This window comes from Somniosus microcephalus, chromosome 1, assembly GCF_052327205.1.
Source record: "Somniosus microcephalus isolate GS21.2 chromosome 1, FLI_Smic_1.0, whole genome shotgun sequence".
Lineage (NCBI taxonomy): Eukaryota > Metazoa > Chordata > Chondrichthyes > Squaliformes > Somniosidae > Somniosus > Somniosus microcephalus.
Window position 1 is genome coordinate 18,664,775 of NC_140987.1, and position 21,057 is coordinate 18,685,831.

Here is a 21,057-nt window from a genome sequence, read left to right on the forward strand (position 1 = left end):
TAGGTTAGTAATTACGGATGGGGGTGCAGTGGGAATGTGCACAACCCCCACCCCACCCCACCATCTTACAACTTACGCCCACACTGTTGCCGCTGGGCTGGGGAAGAGGGGGTTAAAATCCACCCTTATAGTTTGTTCAGCAACAGAGCTTAGTGCTAAGTTTAGATGCGGCTCAGACAATTTGTTTTTCTCACTTTGAAACACCATATGGCTGTTCTGGCACAAATTAGAGTCACAAACCTCACACTGATAGTCAGGGATGGATAGAGGTTCAAGGAAAAGTGTTTGTACCGTTTATATATTTATAAACACACAGACTCTCAAAGAATGGAGAAAGGTGCCTGATTACAAAAAGCATTAACTGGGGGCTAGATTTTCAGTATAGACAGTTTTGGGGCGCTAACCTTAGCGCCCGCCCGAAGTTAGCGCCCGCCCCAAAGTAGCGCCCCGTTGCCGGAAATTCAGTGGCTTCGCCCTAAGAGGTTGGTGGAGCGCTAAAAGAGGCGTTCCACTACTATCTTTAGGCGCTAAGCCGGCGGTGCAGAGCGCAGCGCCCGAGCTCGGGCGCAGCGCACGGCAGACACTCTGGTGCCAGTGAGCTCTTAAAGGGGAAGGGTGCATGTGTTTTTTTTGGAGGAGGAGGGAGGAGGAGGAGGAGGAGGAGGAGGGAGGAGAGAGGAGGAGGAGGAGGAGGAAGGAGGGAGGAGGAGGAGGAGGAGGAGGGAGGAGGGAGGAGAGGAGGGAGGAGGGAGGAGGAGGAGGAGGAGGTGGTGGTGGAGGTGGTGGTGGCCGGAAACATAAATACACCGTTCACAACAACACACTGGATCCTTCCACACAACACATGCAGACTGCCGTTTATAGTGCAGGAGGAGTGCCCTTTAATTTGCGCTCCCCGGGGCCCACGTCGGCTGTGTTGCGTTCCATTTTACAAACGCTCTGGACGCCAGCCGCAGAATGGGGCGGTCCGACTGAAGTTTGGATTCGGGGCGGCCAAAGGGCGTTGCACGAGGATGTGACGTCATTTTCTGCGCGCGCATCCGGGCGGCCGCTAAACTTTGCGCCGGCGCTAACGGGCAACTTAATTTGGGGCGGGGCGCAAACTGCGCTGCGCCCGGGCGCTACACGAATAGCGCCCGAAAATCACTTCTCTTAAGGCGCTAACTGCTGGCGCAAGCAACTGAAAATCTAGCCCATAGTACCTTATCGCAAGTCTCAAACATATCACAAAGCATTAGTTTGAAGCACAATGAGTGTGATTACATGAGCAACGTTGGCAGCCATTTTATGCACAGCAAGATCCCACACACAGCAATGAGTGGAATAGCCAATTTATTCTGGTTTTCACAGTGTTGGTTGAAAAGGAATGTTGGTCAGGACACTGGGAAAATTCCCTGCTCTTCTCCCAGTAGTGCTGCACTGGCGGAGGTGCCGTCTTTCGGATGAGACATCAAACCGAGGCCCCGGCTGCCCTCTCAGGTGGATGTCAAAGATCCCATGGCACGAAGAAGAGCTGGGGAGTTCTCCTCAGTGTCCTGGCCAATATTTATCCCTCAACCAACATCACTGAAACAGATGATCTGGTCATTATCACATTGCTGTTTGTGGGAGCTTGCGGTGCGCAAATTGGCTGCCTCAGTTCCTACATTACAACAGTGACTACACTCCAAAACGTATTTCATTGGCTGTTAAGCACTTTGGGACATCCTGAGGTCGTGAAAGACACTGCAGAAATGCAAATTTTTCTTTCTTCTTTTCTTTCACTTAAACACTGCACTTTATCATAAATGACAGTATAAACTAGTCAGCACTATAAGTATGTTTAAAGAGATTTCAACTCTCTCCCTGGTGTGCTCCCTTTTACAGGCTATCACTAGTAATCACCATCATTCAATTTCTTCCATTTACAAGTACTGACTCCTCTGTTGTGCAATAAAGAAAGAAAGACTTGCAGTATTTTATATATATATAGCGATGTGAAGACTGAGTAACTAGTGGGTGCTCTAATTTAGTGACTTGTTTCGAAGCATCAGCATAGGTCTGGAGTCAGCATGCCTGTCCAGACTCTTGGTGAGCAATGCTGCACAGTGTGTGGAGGCTCAATGAGCAGGGAGAGGGGAATAAATCTATCACTTTTCACTTCTGCCTTACCCATCAACCGGGCAAGGACGGCAAGTTTCCTTCACTAAAAGACATTGGTGAACCGGTTCGGTTTTTACAACAATCCAATAGCTTCATGGTCACTTTTACCGAAGCCAGCTTTTTATTTCCAGATTGTTTTTAAACTGGGACTCAAAATTCTGAAACTGGCGTGGTGGGATTTGAACGCACGTTCTCTGGATTACTGATCCAGTAACATAACCACGACTCTACTGTACCTTCTGACGGAGGAGACTTGGGTACCTTTAAAAGAACAGCCAATGAAAAGTAAGATGCCGCCATGGAGGGACTGGCAATTCACCAGAGACAGACTGCATGCTGTCGTCCATCCAGTTCACACAGTCGAAACGATTCACGCTTCACTGCACATCTCTCTTGCCTTTGAATGTCATTTGTCAGCAGCCTGTGCCCAGTGCGTAAAGCAATGTTTTGTAAAGGGATGCAAGTCAGATGCACTTGACCATGTCATCGGCCCCACATACGCACATACGTAAGGCACAATGAAAACTGGCCTCAGCTTTGCTGCCAATAAATCATCCAATCTCACAACTTCTGCTTTTTGGTTTAATTTAAATGCAAAACTTCTTATCTCCCGAAACCACCTACCAACTACAACAAGGAGGAAGAAGAGGGAGGGAGGTGCCAAGTGACCTTCTCCCCATCCCCACCAGTGCCACACTGAAATGATCACTGGTAAGTAAGTGAGGCCAGTCTGGTGATGGCTGTCTTGCTGACTCCCCCTCCTCCCTTTGGGACTGGCCCTGCCCTGGTGTTTACCTACAATGTGGCTGAGATAAGTGACCTAATGTGTGTTTTTTTAAATTCTACTTTTGAGGGGGTGTGGGGGCTATAAAAACTAAGTTGTAAGTCTCTCAATCTGGCAAAAGAGCCGGAAGGGAGATGCGGTTTTACGCAGCGAGTTGTTGTGATCTGGAATGCGCTGTCTGAAAGGGTGGTGGAAGCAGATTCAATAGTAACTTTCAAAAGAGAATTGGATAAATGCTGGAAAAAATTGCAAGGCTACAAGGAAAGAGAAGGACTAATTGGAGAGCTCTTTCAAAGAGCCGGCACAGGCAGGACGGGCTGAACGACCACTTTCTGTGCTGTACGATTCTATGATTCTATGAATAGCTTCAAAACTTCTGGGAAGATTTGGCCACAACAGTATTAAAAATCAACAACTCAGCCTTATCTTTGGACAGTTTCAATAAGGGCTCCCTATTGATGTATCGATCAACGTGAAGATAAAGTTAACTTGTTCCGAAGAAGCTACCTCCCAAACCCGCGACCTCTACCACCTAGAAGGACAAGGGCAGCAGGCGCATGGGAACACCACCACCTCCAAGTTCCCCTCCAAGTCACACACCATCCTGACTTGGAAATATATCGCCGTTCCTTCATCGTCGCTGGGTCAAAATCCTGGAACTCCCTCCCTAACAGCACTGTGGAGTACCTTCACCACATGGACTGCAGCGGTTCAAGAAGGCAGCTCAACACCACCTTCTCAAGGGAACTTAGGGATGGGCAATAAATGCTGGCCTTGCCAGCGACGCCCACATCCCAGGAATGAATAAAACAAAAAATGATACAAAGCAGTTTGCATTTTGTATAGCACCTTATTGTATCTCTCAGAAACATCTCAATGGACATCACATATAATGAAGTGCAATGACTGTTGTTATGTAGGTTAATGTAGCAGCTGTTTTGCACACAGCAAAATTCCCAAATAATAAACAATAAGATGGATGACCAGTTAATCTGCTTTTAGTGGCGTTGGCTAAAAAGAGGGAAGAAATGAACTTGCGTTTATTTGGGTCGTCCCAAAGCACTTTGCAGCTAATGAATTACTTTTCAAGTGTAGTCACTGTAGTTATGTAGTTGGTTACAGGGAGAATGTTGACCAGGATGCAGGGAGAACAACCTGCTTTTCTGAGGTGAGTGTCACAGCCCATTGTTTGAGCAGAGGCAGCTTTGCTCGACTGCTGGTTCTGCTGCATTTGGGTTGTCAGAGTTTGATGAGAAAGGAAGACAGAAAGAACTTGCATTTTTGTGCGGCCTCAGGACATTCCAAAGTGCTTTGCAGCCAACGTCTCACCCAAAAGGCAGCACCACTAACAATACAGCATCTCCTCAGTACTGCACTGGAGCATCAGCCTCATGAGGTGGGACTTGAACCCACAACCTTCTCACTCAGAGGCAAGTGTGCTACCACACTGAGCCACGGCTGCCAGCCAAATTCCAACACTCGACACGTAAAGAGAAAAGTATTCGATTGCCCAGCGTCAGTGGAGGGAGTATGACAGAGGAGGATGGCCTTGTCTGACACCCAAGAGCATCGTTCAAATGGACGAGCTACACAGTGCACGGTTGGAGGTAACACTGCACGTCATTGCGATCTTGATCAGTACGACCAAAAACACTATAAATAAATGAATGCGTTAAGAGATAAAAGCAACAGGCAGATCTAGTGGATCGTGACACGATTTGGAGCACCACTGAGGCTGTATTTACACTCCAACATTAGAGCAAAGCACTTCTCGCGGTGTGAATTTACCACTTCAGTGTAAGTGTGGCCTGCGGCAGTTCGGGATTCCTCGCTCATAATTTCCTTCAGCTTGCAGCAATGTGACATTGTGATGTATGTTGTTGATTAAATGCAAAATGTGCAAAATTTTTATGCTTCGGTTATTTGTGTTATTTTCCTTTTCTTTTCACAGCACACGAGCTGTTACAGTTCTCCATGTGTAGGATGCATGCTGTTTTGTATTACAATGTGCGTCGGTGAAGTGTGTTGCAATGCTGAGTAGAACATTCCCTCCATGCCCCCATAAATGTGTGTGGACTGCTGCCGCCTTATGTCTGCACTACCAGAAGGCATTAAATAAGGTTCCGCACAAGAGATTATTAGCAAAAAAGGAGAGTGCACCCAACTGGAGGTAACCTTGTGACCTGGATCGGTAATTGGTTGGGGAGTTGGAGATAGAGAGTAGGAATAAAGTACACTGATTGGCGGGATGTGACAAGTGATGTTCCCCAGGGATCTGTACTGGGGACTCCGCTTTTCTTTTGGAAGTCAATGGTGTCACTGTTTCTTTTTCTGTTTGACCAGCGCTGATGTGAGATCATTTCAGTAGCTTGAATGGCGATGTGCAAATGATAAGACAATATAGGGGAGTACTCTCTTCCAGTCCTCTGCAGATGCCTTACATCTAGTTAAATGTGCAAGCTTAGCTACCTGGAAAAGACTATTGATTTGGGGAAAAGCAGGCACAGCAGTAGATAAGTGTGTGTGGTTAGGAGGCTGGGAAAGAGTTGTGTACTCAAGGAAGACAAAGCCTAGTACGGCACCCTGTCCACCACCTTAAACATCCACTCCCTCCACCACTGGCGCACAGTGCAGTGCAGCAACTCACCAAGGCTTCTTCGACAGCACCTCCCAAACCGGCAACCTCTACCGCCTAGAAGGACAAGGGCAGCGGGTGCATGGGAACACCATCACCTGCAAGTTCCCCTCCAAGTCACACTGACTTGGGCATATTGCGGCCGTTCCTTCATCGTCGCTGGGTCAAAATCCTGGAACTCCCTCCCTAACAGCGCTGTTGGGAGTACCTTCACCACACGGACTGCAGCAGTTCAAGAAGGCGGCTCACCACCACCTTCTCAAGGGCAATTAGGGATGGGCAATAAATGCTGGCCTTGCCAGTGACGCCCACATCCCCAGAATGAATAAAAAATGTATTAGTACAAATGTGAGAGGAACATGAAGAAAGGAATATGAACTGAAAAAGAATATTGGTAGTCATATTAATAGATGGCTGTGCAAATATATGGAGCAATTATGGAATGATGTGATCCTTCAAAGCGAAAACCAAACTGCTACTGACAGTAGTTATGAAATCTTCCCAATTAACCACTGAAGTGGAAAATGATGGATTAAGCGCCATTTACCAAAGAGCAATAACACATCTCATTTCTTTACCAATGCAAGCAAACTTAAAGCCCTATGATGCCCATTAGCTGCCTTGGTGGAGTCAAAGAGACTGGTCACAAGGCAACTTTACAGTCACTGAAGTTGCAAACAAAGAGGTTCCGTGCATTTTTCTTTTGCTGACTCGGTGCCATGCAGGCAGGTTGTAAATCACTCGAACCCTCTTGTGGATGTCCTGTGATGAGCCTTGCTCATCCACATTGCCCATTTGTGCTGCTGCTGTTGCATCTTCCCATTGGCCGTACAGAAACACTTCTCTCTGTGTCTCACGGACGTTACTCAGCAGGCACCAAGGACCAATCACTGTGGGGAAAAGGATGCGCATGGCTTTACCCCACAGAGGACATCTCCAGTGTGCTTCCATCTCAATCGCCACTCATGCACTCGATACTGCTGCTCCAGGCTAAGACGGGCGTTGTCCGTTCTACACAGCGAGAGCGATGAGAAGGTGGAATTCACTGCCACGGTTGAAGCCACAAGCTGTCTAAGGCTTCCCACCGCCTGTGGTGTCAGTGCTGAGTTTGATCATCAGATGCACAATTTCATCAATGTTGCACCATCTAATTGTGCCAACAACAGGAGTGGAATTAAATTTCAATGCCCTAAAGGCTTTGTTTTGACTGAAAAAGTATTGTTTTCACACAAAAGATTTGGAAATGGACCCTTTCAAACAAAGAAATAAGAAAGAAAGGGCTAGATTTTCAGTATAGACAGTTTTGGGGCGCTAACCTTAGCGCCCGCCCGAAGTTAGCGCCCGCCCCAAAGTAGCGCCCCGTTGCCGGAAATTCAGTGGCTTCGCCCTAAGAGAGTGGTGGAGCGCTAAAAGAGGCATTCCACTCCTACCTTTAGGCGCTAAGCCGGCGGTCCAGAGGGATAGCGCCCAGGCGGGGCGCAGCACGGGTGCGGTCATTTTTGCACTGACAGCAGACCCCGTGGTGCCGACCAGCTCTTAAAGGGGGAAGGGACGAATTGGTCTGCTGCCACGCCCTGCACACTGCAGCCTTGCAAAGAGGCCTCAACACTGCTGCTCAGCCCCAGGGAGTCATGGCAACGCCAGAGAAGGCCCGTCAGCGTGCCCTGCGCTTCTCAGAGGGTGATCTGGACATAATGGTCACAGCTCTGGAGGTGAGGCGCAAGATCTTGTTTCCAGAGAGTGGGAGGAATCCAACCCACCATGACTACACCAAAGCCTGGAAGCAGATCGCCCAGAGGGTGACGTTCACCGGCGAGGCCCCCAGGACCCACAAACAATGCCGTAAGAAATACAACGATCTGACCAGGATTGTGAAGGTGAGTAGCCTTTCCAGTCTCCTCCTCATTCTTGCATGTACACCTGACATGATGGGCAAAGGGACCTGAAAGTCCTATTGGCCAGCCCTCAGCCAGCAGCATTGGGACAGTCATGAGCATCAAATGGCCATTCGGCACTCTACACTTTGGCCAAGCTATTCCACCATGGGAGGCAGTGCACAGTACATCAGGGCTTCACTCTGTCCAAGCTATTCCACCATGGGAGGCAGTGCACACTACATCAGGGCTTCACTCTGTCCAAGCTATTCCACCATGGGAGGCAGTGCACACTACATCAGGGCTTCACTCTGTCCAAGCTATTCCACCATGGGAGGCAGTGCACAGTACATCAGGGCTTCACTCTGTCCAAGCTATTCCACCATGGGAGGCAGTGCACACTACATCAGGGCTTCACTGCGCACTTACAGCCCGTCCTTTCTCTTGCAGGCTAAAGTAGCGTTTAATCGCCAGGCCCGTGCCAGGGGTGGCCGCGCCAAGCTGCAGAAGCTCACTCGGCTGGAGGAGCGCGTGTGTGTGCTCATGGGAGCCCGTGTGATTGTCCCCACAGCGTGCGGTGTATCCGACCCTCCACTGCCCGGCAATGGTAAGGACCTCGCCTTTTGGCCCTCTCGCGTCGCACTGGCCCATCCGAGCTACCTCCTTTGCCACTGTCCCACCAATGCGCTGAATCCCACCAGTCCTAACTCCCTCGCTGACGCCGTCTCCTCACTCTGAAGCTACTCTTGTGCATTCCTGCTTTCAGCTGGTGACGACCAGGACCCTGAAGCTGCCAGTGACAGCACCTCCGACCAGGAGGAGGAGGAGGAGCAAGCCGGACCTTCGGGGGAACAGTCACGTCCCGCAGGAGAGGAGGAAATGCTTGACACCTCCTCACTGGACGAGTGCCTGGAGGAACTGTCGCAGGGCAATGCAGCTTCTGGGACCAGTGGCGTCCAGCCACCCAGCAGCCGTGCGCGTGGCCCGCGGCCTTCCCCCCAAAGGGGGGAAGGATCAGAGGGGAGTGCTGCTGCTCGGCACACTCGCCGTCACCAACGCGGCAAGGGTCCCCTAGTTCGGCCCCCTCCTCCCCAGCGGGAGAGTCGCGACTCCAGTCCGGACACCTTCACTTCGGAGGAGGTGCGGAAGCTGGATAAGATGGCCGACGACTCGGACCGGCGCCACACGGAGCTCATGAGCGTGGTGGGGCGCATGCCTGAGGCCATCGAGTCGCTGGCGACCAGTGTGCGCGAGTTCGGGGCAGCAACTGCCGCGACTGGCCGCATGCTGACTGATGCCGTCAAGACCCTGGCGGATGTGATGCGCGCGCACACCAGGACCACAGGGCCACTCACTGCTGCCACACGCGCTGTCTCAGGCAGGCATCGCCAGGGCAGGCGCCGCGCTGGACCATCCCAGCAAGCCGCCCGTCGGCTGATTGCTGCGGATCCTGCAGTGCGGGCCCGGCCGAGTGCCACCGCGCCACAGCACCAGCCAGCGCATCCCAGACGCCAGCTGGCCCACATTGCGCCATCCGTCGCCGCCATTCCCCCTCTGGGGCGTCAACGGCAAGCGGCTGCAGCTGATGGTGGCCAGGCTCAGGTGCGCCACTCAGCAGACGGCCCCTCAAGGCCCAAACGCCGTGTAGGCCGCCCCCCAGCGGCATCTGGCGGAAGGGCATCTGAGCCTCAGGCGCCTTCCCCCAGCCTCGCAGCAGCCACTGGGCAGAGCTTGCGAAGGAGCAGCAGGCAGGGCAGGGGAGGCAAAATGCTGGCCAAGGTCTCGCCCTCGCGGGCCACTCAGTAGAGGGTGTGGGCAGCTTTCCTTTAATATGGCGGTGGCCATCTTTATTTTGCCCATGGTTGTGCTTTTGGAGGGCTTATTTTTTGCGTTAGGCCGACGTTGAGGCCCGGTTTGAATAAAGGTGGAGTGGCTCCTCCCCAGTTTGTGCGAGTGAGTCGTTTGTTGGGCTTTTTGTGGGGCCCGTTTATTGTTTTTGGGGATTCATGTGGGAAGGGCTTTTCATTTTTGTGCAATAAAAAATTATCTTTATTCATGCAGTCTCCATGGTTGTTCTTCTTAGTGTTTGGTGGCTTCGCCGGCTGAGGGCTTGCGGAGCGGCTGCATTCATCTTCCCTCATGGCCCCTGGCCATTCCCTGACAGGGGGCTTAGAAGTACCGTGTAATAAGGTGGCGTCGTGCGGCCCTTGGCCCTGGTCGCTCCCTCCTGGGAACGTACTCCTGCTCCTCCTCCTCCTCCTCATGCTCCTCCTGCTCCTCCTCCTGAGGTGCTGGTCCAACGTCAGGTGGCAGTGCCTGAGTCCTGCGGATAGCCAGGTTGTGTAGCATGCAGCAAACCACCACAAATTGGGAGACCCGGTCCGGCGAATACTGGAGAGCTCCTCCGGAGCGATCAAGGCAGCGGAACCGCTGCTTGAGGACCCCAATAGTTAGCTCGATGATGTTGCGGGTGGTTTGATGGCTCTCGTTGTAGGCCTCTTCAGCAGCGGTCCTGGGCGCGCGGAGCGGGGTCATGAGCCAGGTGCACAAAGGATAGCCTTTGTCCCCGATGAGCCATCCTCTTGGGGAAGGCTGTGCCTGGAACATGTCATGCACAGTACTCTGCCGCAGGATAAAGGCATCGTGGCTGCTGCCTGGGAAGCTGGCATTGACTGCCATGATGCGCTGCTTGTGGTCACATACCAGCTGCACATTCAGAGAATGGTAGCCCTTCCTGTTGCGATACTGCTCGCCATGCTCCAGAGGGGCCCGCAAAGCCACATGCGTACAGTCAATGGCGCCCTGCACCAAGGGGAATTCCCCGAGTCTGGCAAATCCCAATGCGCGCTGATGCTGGCTCTCGAGGGCCATGGGGAAGGAGATGAATTGGCTTCTCCTTCTGAACAGTGCTTCGGTCACGTGGCGGATGCAGCGATGCGCGCCATACTGGGAGATGTTTGCTATGTCCCCAGCAGCGTATTGGAAGGAGCCGGTGGCATAGAAGTTCAATGCCACCGTCACCTTCACTTCCACCGACAGAGACGTCCTGCACCTGAGCTTTGGCCGCAGATCTCGGCGAAGCAGGTGGCAGATCTCTGCAATCACCTCCTTTCGGAATCGGAGCCTTCTAACACATCGCGCGGCACTCATGTTTAGGTAGGAGCGCTGCTGGCGGTATAGCCTGACTGGGTAAGGCCTACGTGGCCGACGCCTGTAGCCCCCTCTGCCTCTAGCCAGGGCTGCCCCTCTCACAATGCGTCTGCGAGCCCTACGGACATGGCGCTGCAGCTGCGCGTTGGCACCCCATGCAGCCCCCATCAAATCCTGGCAAACAGTCTAATTTCCAAATGGCCACTTGCAGCGCTATTGCCTGAGTCCAAAAATACCTGCCTCTTGCTGCTTGAAACCAGTTAGCTATCCTCCTTGTTGTGTCTCCAGAAATGCGTTGCACAAGACTGTTTTCTGAAAAAAGGATGGCCTTTATACTGGAGAGGACGTTCCCTTTAATTAGCGCCCCCCGGGGCCCGCGCTGGTTGTGTTGCGTTCCTTTTTCCAAACGCTCCGGCCGCCCGCCGCACAATGGGGCGGTCCGACTGAAGTTTGCAATCGGGGCGGCCAAAGGGCGTTGCACGAGGATGTGACGTCATTTTCTGCGCGCGCATCCGGGCGGGCGCTAAACTTTGCGCCGGCGCTAACGGGCAACTTAATTTGGGGCGGGGCGCAAACTGCGCTGCGCCCGGGCGCTACACGCATAGCGCCCGGAAATCACTTCTCTTAAGGCGCTAACTGCTGGCACAAGCTACTGAAAATCTAGCCCATAGACTTACATTTCTTCAGCACCTCTCGCGACCTCAGGACGTCCCAAAGCGCTTTACAGCCAATGAAGTACTTTTTGAAGTGTAGGAAACGCGGCAGACAATTTCAGCACAGCAAGGTCCCACAAACAGCAATGAAATAATGACCAGATCATCTGTTTTAGTGATGTTAGTTGAAAGATAAATATTAGCCAGGACTCCCCTGCTCTTCTTCCGATAATGCCATGGGATCTTTTACATCCAGCTGAGAGGGCAGATTGGTTTAACATCTCATCCGAAAGACAGCTCTCCCTTAGTACTGCCCCTCCGACAGTGCAGTGCTCCCTCAGTACTGCCACTCCGACAGTGCGGCGCTCCCTCAGTAATGCCCCTCAAACAGTGCAACGCTGCCTCAGTGCTGTCCCTCCGACAGTGCAGCGCTCCCTCAGTACTGCCCATCCAAGAGTGTTGTGCTTCCTCAGTACTGCCCCTCCGACAGTGCTGCGCTCCCTCAGTGCTGCCCCTTCAACAGTGCAGCACTCCCTCAGTACTGCCCCTCCGACAGTGCAGCTCTCCCTCAGTACTGCCCCTCCGACAGTGCAGCTCTCCCTCAGGACTGCCCCTCCGACAGTGCCGCACTCCCTCAGTACTGCCCCTCCGACAGTGCAGCTCTCCCTCAGTACTGCCCCTCCGACAGTGCGGCGCTCCCTCAGTACTGCCCCTCCGACAGTGCCGCACTCCCTCAGTACTGCCCCTCCGACAGTGCAGTGGAGCCTCAGTACTGCCCCTCCGACAGTGCCGCGCTCCCTCAGTACTGACCCTCCGACATTGCCGCACTCCCTCAGTACTGCCTAGATTTTGTGCACAAGTCTCCGGAGTTATAAATTAAAATAGAAAAAGCTGAGAGGAAGTGTTTGCAGATGTAAGATTTTAAATATATTAACAGATATCTAGTTCTACTAAAAACAAATTGCTCTAAACAGTCACAGAAAATCATTTTAGATTTCAATTTTTAAAAATGTATTCATTCATGGGATGTGGGCATCGCTGGCAAGGCCGGCATTTATTGCCCATCCCTAGTTGCCCTGAGAAGGTGGTGGTGAGCTGCCTCCTTGAATCGCTGCAGTCTGTGTGGCGAAGGTACTCCCACAGTGCTGTTAGGGAGGGAGTTCCAGGATTTTGGCCCAGCGACAATGAAGGATCGGCGATATATTTCTATGTCAGGATGGTGTGTGACTTGGAGGGGACTTTGGAGGTGGTGGTGTTCCCATGTGCCTGCTGCTCTTGCCCTTCTAGGTGGTAGAGGTCGCGGGTTTGGGAGGTGCTGCCGAAGAAGCCTTGGCGAGTTGCTGCAGTGCAACTTGTAGATGGTACACACTGCAGCCACGGTGCGCCAGTGGTGGAGGGAGTGAATGTTTAAGGTGGTGGATGGGGTGCCAATCAAGCGGGCTGCTTTGTCCTGGATGGTGTTGATCTTCTTGAGTGTTGCTGGAGCTGCACTCATCCAGGCAAGTGGAGAGTATTCCATCACACTCCTGACTTGTGCCTTGATAGTGGCGAGGCTTTGGGGAGTCAGGAGGTGAGACACTCACTGCAGAATACCTAGCCTCTGACCTGCTCTTGCAGCCACAGTATTTATGTGGCTGGTCCAGTTAACTTTCTGGTCAATTGTGACACCCAGGATGTTGATGGTGGGGGATTCGATGATGATAATGCCATCAAGGGGAGATGGTTAGACTCTTTCTTGGTGGAGATGGTCATTGCCTGGCCACGTGTGGTGCAAATGTTCCTTGCCACTTATCAGCCCAAGCCTGGATGTTGTCCAGTTCTTGCCCCATATGGGCGCAGACTGCTTCGTTATCTGAGGAGTTGCAAATGGAACTTAACACTGTGAAGTAATCAGCGAACATCTCCATTTCTGACCTTATGATGGAGGGAAGGTCATTGATGAAGCAGCTAAAGATGGTTGGGCCTAGGACACTGCCCTGAGGAACTCCTGCAGCTATGTCCAGGGGCTGAGGTGATTGGCCTCCAACAACCACCATGGATCATCCATCTTCCTTTATGCTAGCTATGACTCCAGCCACTGGAGAGTTTTCCTCCTGATTCCCATTGACCTCAGTTTTACTAGAGCTCCTAAATGCCACACTCTGTCAAATGCTGCCTTGATGTCAAAGGCAGTCACTCTCACCTCACCTCCGGAATTCAGCTCTTTTGTCCATGTTTGGACCAAGGCTGTAATGAGGTCAGGAGCCGAGTGGTCCTGGCAGAATCCAAACTGAGCATCAGTGAGCAGGTTACTGGTGAGTAAGTGCTGCTTGATAGCACTGTCAACAACACCTTCCATCTCTTTTCTGACGATTGAGAGTAGACTGATGAGGCGGTAATTGGCCGGATTGGATTTGTCCTGCTTTTTGTAGCCAGGACATGGAAACATAGAAACATAGAAGATAGGAGCAGGAGTAGGCCATTCGGCCCCTCGAGCCTGCTCCGCCATTCAATGAGATCATGGCTGATCATCCAAACTCAGTACCCTGTCCCTGCCTTCACCCCATATCCCTTGATCCCTTTATCCTTAAGAAATATATCTAACTCCTTCATACCTGGGCAAGTTTCCACTTTGTTGGGTAGATGTCAGTGTTGTAGCTGTACTGGAACAACTTGGCTAGAGGGGCGGCTAGTTCTGGAGCGCAAGTCTTCAGCACGACAGCCGGCACGTTGTCGGGGCCCATAACCTTTGCTGTATCCAGAGTGGTCAGCCGGTTTCTTAATATCATGTGGAATGATTCGAGTTGGCTGAAGACTGGCATCTGTGATCATGGGGACCACAGGAGGACACCGAGATGGATCATCCACTCGGCACTTCTGGCTGAAGGTTGTCGCAAATGCTTCAGCCTTGTCTTTTGCACTCACGTACTGGGCTCCTCCATCGTTGAGAATTGAGATGTTCATGGAGCCTCCTCCTCCGTTAATTGTTTAATTGCCCACCACCAGTCATGACTGGATGTGGCAGGACTGCAGAGCTTTGATCTGATCCCTTGGTCAATACAACAATAAGAACAAAACTGATATAATAGGAAAGTATAAGACCAGATCCCTACCTGGCCGTAAGAGAGGAAGACGAGGCAACACACATGAAAATCTTAATCATCGCCATTTTACATAAATCAGCTGCGGAGCCTAAACAAAATATAATGACATAATACAAAACAGCATTAGTATATATCAACAACTGGAGTCCTGAATTATCACATCACCACATCATATCTCTGCTTCAATCTAATCCCATACGGTGTCAGTCCCATCTTACCGCCACTGTTTCAGGATATAGACACGGAAATGATTACTGTCCATATTACTGGACAAACGTCGAACAGGTTGGGCTGAAGGTCCTCCTCCGCCTGTTATTTTAACGCCGGTATTGGCCTGTTTATTTTCAATGGGTTAATGCCTCCGTTGAAACAATGCACAAAGGAATGTCAAACGAACGTGTTAAGCAACTGTCGGCAGCAATCGTTTCTGGGCTATAACCTTTGCAACTTTGATACGATGCGCAGCTCATGATTTGGGTTGCCAACTCTGGTTGGACGTATTCCTGGAGGTTTCCTCACATGAGCTCCGCCTCCAACCGCCCCGCCCCACCCCGCCCCCACGCTCTTGCCATTGGTCACCCGACACGTCCATCTTTGGGGAGCTCCCGCGCCAAACGGGCTCTCCGTCAGCCCACCGGATGATGCTCGATGTCCCTGTGACTTTTCTCCCGGGTGCTGCTCGCAGCAGAGTCCTGGAAATTAATCTTTAATTCCTGCAGACTCCAGGACAGTCCTGGAGAGTTGGCAACCCTGCTCATCATAGATTCACAGAAACCTACGGCACAGAAGGAGGCCATTCGGCCCATCGTGTCTGTGGCGGCCGACAAAGAGCTCTCCAGAAATAACAACAGAAAATGCTGGAAAAACTCAGCAGGCCAGGCAACATCCGTGGAGAGAAAATAGAGTCAACGTTTCGGGTCAAAACCCTTTGTCAAGACTAAAGAGGCACAGGGAATGAAATAGATTAAGAGACCAGGCTGGGAGAGAACAAAAGAGAAGTGAAGAGACATTAAGAGGTATTCAAAACCAGACGAGATGGTGATAGGACTAGTGGAGACAAAAGACGGCTCTAGATTAGGTGTGAAACGCGCTGGCAGAATGGGAGACAGCTGCCATGTGGGAGAGAAAAAAGGAAAGGGGGAGGGTAACCAAAACAAAGGGGTGGATAAAACATATAAGTAAAAATGTAATAGGTGCCGAGGTTATGATCTGAAATTGTTGAACTCGATATTGAGTCCGGAAGGCTGTAAAGTGCCTAATCGGAAGATGAGGTGCTGTTCCTCGAGCTTACGCTGAGCTTCCGTGGAACAATGCAAGAGCCCGAGTACAGTGAGGTCTGAGTGGGAATGGGGCGGTGAATTGGAATGACAGGCGACCGGAAGCTCGGGGTCACCCTTACGGACTGAACGGAGGTGTTCCACAAAGCGGTCACCCAATCTGCGTTTGGTCTCCCCAATGTAGAGGAGCTCTCCAGCCTAATTCCACTTTCCAGCTCTTGGTCCGTAGCCTTGCAATTCATGGCACTTCAAGTGCATATCCAAATACCTTTTAAAATGTGATGAGGGTTTCTGCCTCGACCACCCTTTCAGGCAGTGAGTTCCAGACCCCCACCACCCTCTGGGTGAAAAAAGTTCTCCTCAACTCCCCTCTAATCCTTCTACCAATTACTTTAAAGCTATGTCCCCCGATTATTGACCTCTTTGCTAAGGGAAATAGGTCCTTCCTACCCACTCTGTCTAGGCACCTCATAATTTTATACACAAGATCATACTCATGATCAGGTGAGGTAGTCACTACATCGGAAACAGGCTGGAGCCCCTACAGGACCTGTTTGAATTTCCCGCTCTTACCTTGCACTACAAAGTTGACGGCCTGCCTCTCCGCCTGATTTCGTGAGCTGTAATCCTGTGAGTTGATGTGAGGCAACGGCCTCTTGCGCCCCATTATTGACACAACGTAGCCTAAGGCAACAAGATGACAGAGAACGATGAAAATCTGTCGCACCCATCCCCACCGGTATGGCACAATGGTTCTTTTAAAATGAATTATTGTCCATGATGGCTGCATCAAACACTGATTGACCAAATGAATGGGGTGGCATTTAACAAATTGGAGGAGGAAAATCTGAGAAGAATTTAATCCTACAATGCATTACTCTCAACAATGTCAACCTCTTGTCTTTTCAATTACTTGGACAAGATCAATAGAGGGTTACACGTACAAACATAGGAAAAAGACAGGCAAGAAGAGACCAGCCGGCCCATAAAGCTTGCCCCACACCCTTAATACCTAGAGCATCATGACTAGACACTCCCTCCCCCCCCTCCCCACACCTCCTCTCCCCCACCCCTACCCACCACCATTAACCTCCCCCCCGCCTCCCAACCACCATTACCTCCCCTCCCCCCTCCCCACCACCATTACCTCCCCTCCCCCTCCCCACCACCATTACCTCCCCTCCCCTCTCCCCACCATTACCTCCCCTCCCCCTCCCCACCACCATTACCTCCCCTCCCCCCTCCCCACCATTACCTCCCCTCCCCCCGCCCCACCACCATTACCTCCCCTCCCCCTCCCCACCACCATTACCTCCCCTCCCCCCTCCCCACCATTACCTCCCCTCCCCCACCACCATTACCTCCCCTCCCCCTCCCCACCACCATTACCTCCCCTCCCCCTCCCCACCACCATTACCTCCCCTCCCCCCTCCCCACCACCATTACCTCCCCTCCCCCCTCCCCACCACCATTACCTCCCCTCCCCCTCCCCACCACCATTACCTCCCCTCCCCCCTCCCCACCACCATTACCTCCCCTCCCCATCACCATTACCTCCCCTTCCCCCTCCCCACCACCATTACCCCCCTCCCCCACCCTCCCCACCACCAATACCTCCCCTCCCCCTCCCCACCACCATTACCTCCCCTCCCCCCTCCCCACCACCATTACCTCCCCTCTCCCCCCTCCACACCACCATTACCTCCCCTCCCCCCCTCCCCACCACCATTACCTCCCCTCCCCTCTCCCCACCACAATTACCTCCCCTCCCCCCTCCCCACCACCATTACCTCCCCTCCCCCTCCCCACCACCATTAACCTCCCCTCCCCTCTCCCCACCACCATTACCTCCCCTCCCCCCTCCCCACCACCATTACCTCCCCTCCCCCCTCCCCACCACCATTACCTCCCCTCCCCCCTCCCCACCACCATTACCTCCCCTCCCCCTCCCCACCACCATTACCTCCCCTCCCCCCTCCCCACCACCATTACCTCCCCTCCCCCTCCCCACCACCATTACCTCCCCTCCCCCTCCCCACCACCATTACCTCCCCTTCCCCCTCCCCACCACCATTACCTCCCCTTCCCCCTCCCCACCACCATTACCTCCCCTCCCCACCACCATTACCTCCCCTCCCCCTCCCCACCACCATTACCTCCCCTCCCCCCTCCCCACCACCATTACCTCCCCTCCCCCTCCCCACCACCATTACCTCCCCTCCCCCCCTCCCCACCACCATTACCTCCCCTCCCCTCTCCCCACCACCATTACCTCCCCTCCCCACACCTCCTCTCCCCACCATTACCTCCCCTCCCCCCTCCCGACCACCATTACCCCCCCTCCCCACCACCATAACCTCCCCTCCCCCCTCCCCACCACCATTACCCCCCCCTCCCCACCACCATTACCTCCCCTCCCCTCTCCCCCCTCCACACCACCATTACCTCCCCTCCCCCCATCCCACCACCATTACCTCCCCTCCCCCCCTCCCCACCACCATTACCTCCCCTCCCCTCTCCCCACCACCATTACCTCCCCTCCCCCCTCCCCACCACCATTACCTCCCCTCCCCCTCCCCACCACCATTAACCTCCCCTCCCCTCTCCCCACCACCATTACCTCCCCTCCCCCTCCCCACCACCATTACCTCCCCTCCCCCCTCCCCACCACCATTACCTCCCCTCCCCCCTCCCCACCACCATTACCTCCCCTCCCCCCTCCCCACCACCATTACCTCCCCTCCCCCTCCCCACCACCATTACCTCCCCTCCCCCCTCCCCACCATTACCTCCCCTCCCCCCTCCCCACCACCATTACCTCCCCTCCCCCTCCCCACCACCATTACCTCCCCTCCCCCTCCCCACCACCATTACCTCCCCTTCCCCCTCCCCACCACCATTACCTCCCCTCCCCCCTCCCCACCACCATTACCTCCCCTCCCCCTCCCCCTCCCCACCACCATTACCTCCCCTCCCCCCTCCCCACCACCATTACCTCCCCTCCCACTCCCCACCACCATTACCTCCCCTCCCCCCCTCCCCACCACCATTACCTCCCCTCCCCTCTCCCCACCACCATTACCTCCCCTCCCCCCTCCCCACACCTCCTCTCCCCACCATTACCTCCCCTCCCCCCTCCCCACCACCATTACCCCCCCTCCCCACCACCATTACCTCCCCTCCCCTCTCCCCCCTCCACACCACCATAACCTCCCCTCCCCCCTCCCCCCTCCCCACCACCATTACCCCCCCTCCCCTCTCCCCCCTCCACACCACCATTACCTCCCCTCCCCCCATCCCACCACCATTACCTCCCCTCCCCCCTCCCCACCACCATTACCTCCCCTCCCCCTCCCCACCACCATTACCTCCCCTCCCCCCTCCCCACACCTCCTCTCCCCACCATTACCTCCCCTCCCCACCACCATTACCCCCCCTCCCCACCACCATTACCTCCCCTCCCCTCTCCCCCCTCCACACCACCATAACCTCCCCTCCCCCCTCCCCACCACCATTACCCCCCCCTCCCCACCACCATTACCTCCCCTCCCCACCCCCTCCACACCACCATTACCTCCCCTCCCCCCATCCCACCACCATTACCTCCCCTCCCCCCTCCCCACCACCATTACTTGCCCTCCCCCTCCCCACCACCATTACCTCCCCTCCCCCCTCCCCACACCTCCTCTCCCCACCATTACCTCCCCTCCCCCTCCCCACCACCATTACCCCCCCTCCCCACCACCATTACCTCCCCTCCCCTCTCCCCCCTCCACACCACCATTACCTCCCCTCCCCCCTCCCCACCACCATTACCCCCCCTCCCCTCTCCCCCCTCCACACCACCATTACCTCCCCTCCCCCCTCCCCACCACCATTACCCCCCTCCCCACCACCATTACCCCCCCTCCCCACCACCATTACCTCCCCTCCCCTCTCCCCCCTCCACACCACCATTACCTCCCCCCCCCCGCTCCCCACCAACATTACCTCCCCTCCTCTCTCCCCCCTCCACACCACCATTACCTCCCCTCCCCCCATCCCACCACCATTACCTCCCCTCCCCCCTCCCCACCACCATTACCTCCCCTCCCCCCTCCCCACCACCATTACTTGCCCTCCCCCTCCCCACCACCATTACCTCCCCTCCCCCACCCTCCCCACCATTACCTCCCCTCCCCCCCTCCCCACCACCATTAATTTGGGTATTTATACTTGCCTGGTGTGAATCTCCAGGCAGCATTAAGGAGACGAGATTGATGTGCCTCAATTATTCCGAGACTCGAAGTTAGCAGAACAAAAGTAAGGCTTTTATTAACTCAGAACATAACACGTAAAATAGAGAGATGTCTACCTTCAGGAGGCTGATGCCGGACTGAAGTTAGATTACAAAGGAGCCAGGTATGGGCGGAGCCCTGCACACAACCAGTTCCAGCACATTCCAATGCATAATACATGAGGACTGGGGGAAGGGAAAAGACACAGAAAGCAGGCAGTTAGAAGACACAGAAAACAGGCAGTGATGAATGGAATATATTTCATCACATTCACCCCTTCTATAGATTTAGTCTGTTCGGGGGTTTGATAGTCCTCTGCGACCGACGTGGCTGTTGTGGTGCCGCGGGTGTCGGCTGGGTGTCCCCGGTAGCCTCCTGGGTCTCTGCCGGGGGTGCCGCCGGGGTTGTTGAAGGGGTAGTTGGTGGGGGTGCCGTTGGTCGATGTTCTTCCGGGGGTGATGAAAGAATAGTGGGTGGGTAAGGGTTGCTGTGATCGTCGTCGCTGCTATTGCCGTGGTTGTTGTTGATGCCGGCTGGGGCGACGTCTTTTATGGACACGGTGTCCTCCCTTCCGTCGGCGTGCCGGACATATGCGTATTGGGGGTTGGCGTGGAGTAGGTGTACTGGCTCCACGAGAGGGTCCGTCTTGTGGCCCCTCACATGCCTTCGCACGAGTACCGGACCTGGGGTGGAGAGCCATGACGGCATGGATACGCCCGAGGTGGATTTCCGGGGAAAGACAAACATTCGTTCATGAGGCGTGGTATTAGTGGCCGTACACAATAGCGACCGTATCGAATGGAGCACATCCGAGAGGACTTCCTGCCAGCGGGAGATAGGGAGGCCCTTGGTCCTTAGAGCTAGAGTGACTGCTTTCCACACTGTCCCGTTCTCTCGCTCCACCTGGCCGTTACCCCGGGGGTTGTAGCTGGTGGTACGGCTCGTGGCGATCCCCTTGGACAGCATGTACTGGCGTAGCTCTTCACTCATGAAGGACGCCCCCCTATCCGTGTGGATATAGCTCGGCATACCGAACAGGCAGAACAGGCTGTTGAGGCATTTAATGACCATGGCGCTGGTCATGTCTGGGCAGGGGAAGGCGAATGGGAAACGGGAGTATTCGTCCACAATGTTCAGGAAGTAAACATTGCGGTCGACGGACGGGAGGGGGCCCTTGAAATC

The 21,057-nt window shown here is 54.0% G+C and overlaps 1 protein-coding gene across 1 annotated transcript in view; it reads right to left on the reverse strand.

Moving 5' to 3' along the window:
* Nucleotides 1–21,057, reverse strand: part of LOC147123965 (DNA polymerase nu-like) — a 176,709-nt gene that overhangs the window by 51,886 nt on the left and 103,766 nt on the right. The window contains exons 4-5 of the mRNA XM_085972254.1: nt 16,172–16,282; nt 14,331–14,409 (exon numbers count right to left, since the gene is read on the reverse strand). Of these exons, the coding sequence (XP_085828380.1) occupies nt 14,331–14,409; nt 16,172–16,265 (173 nt within the window). The 5' untranslated portion in view covers nt 16,266–16,282. The remainder of the gene's footprint in view (nt 1–14,330; nt 14,410–16,171; nt 16,283–21,057) is intronic.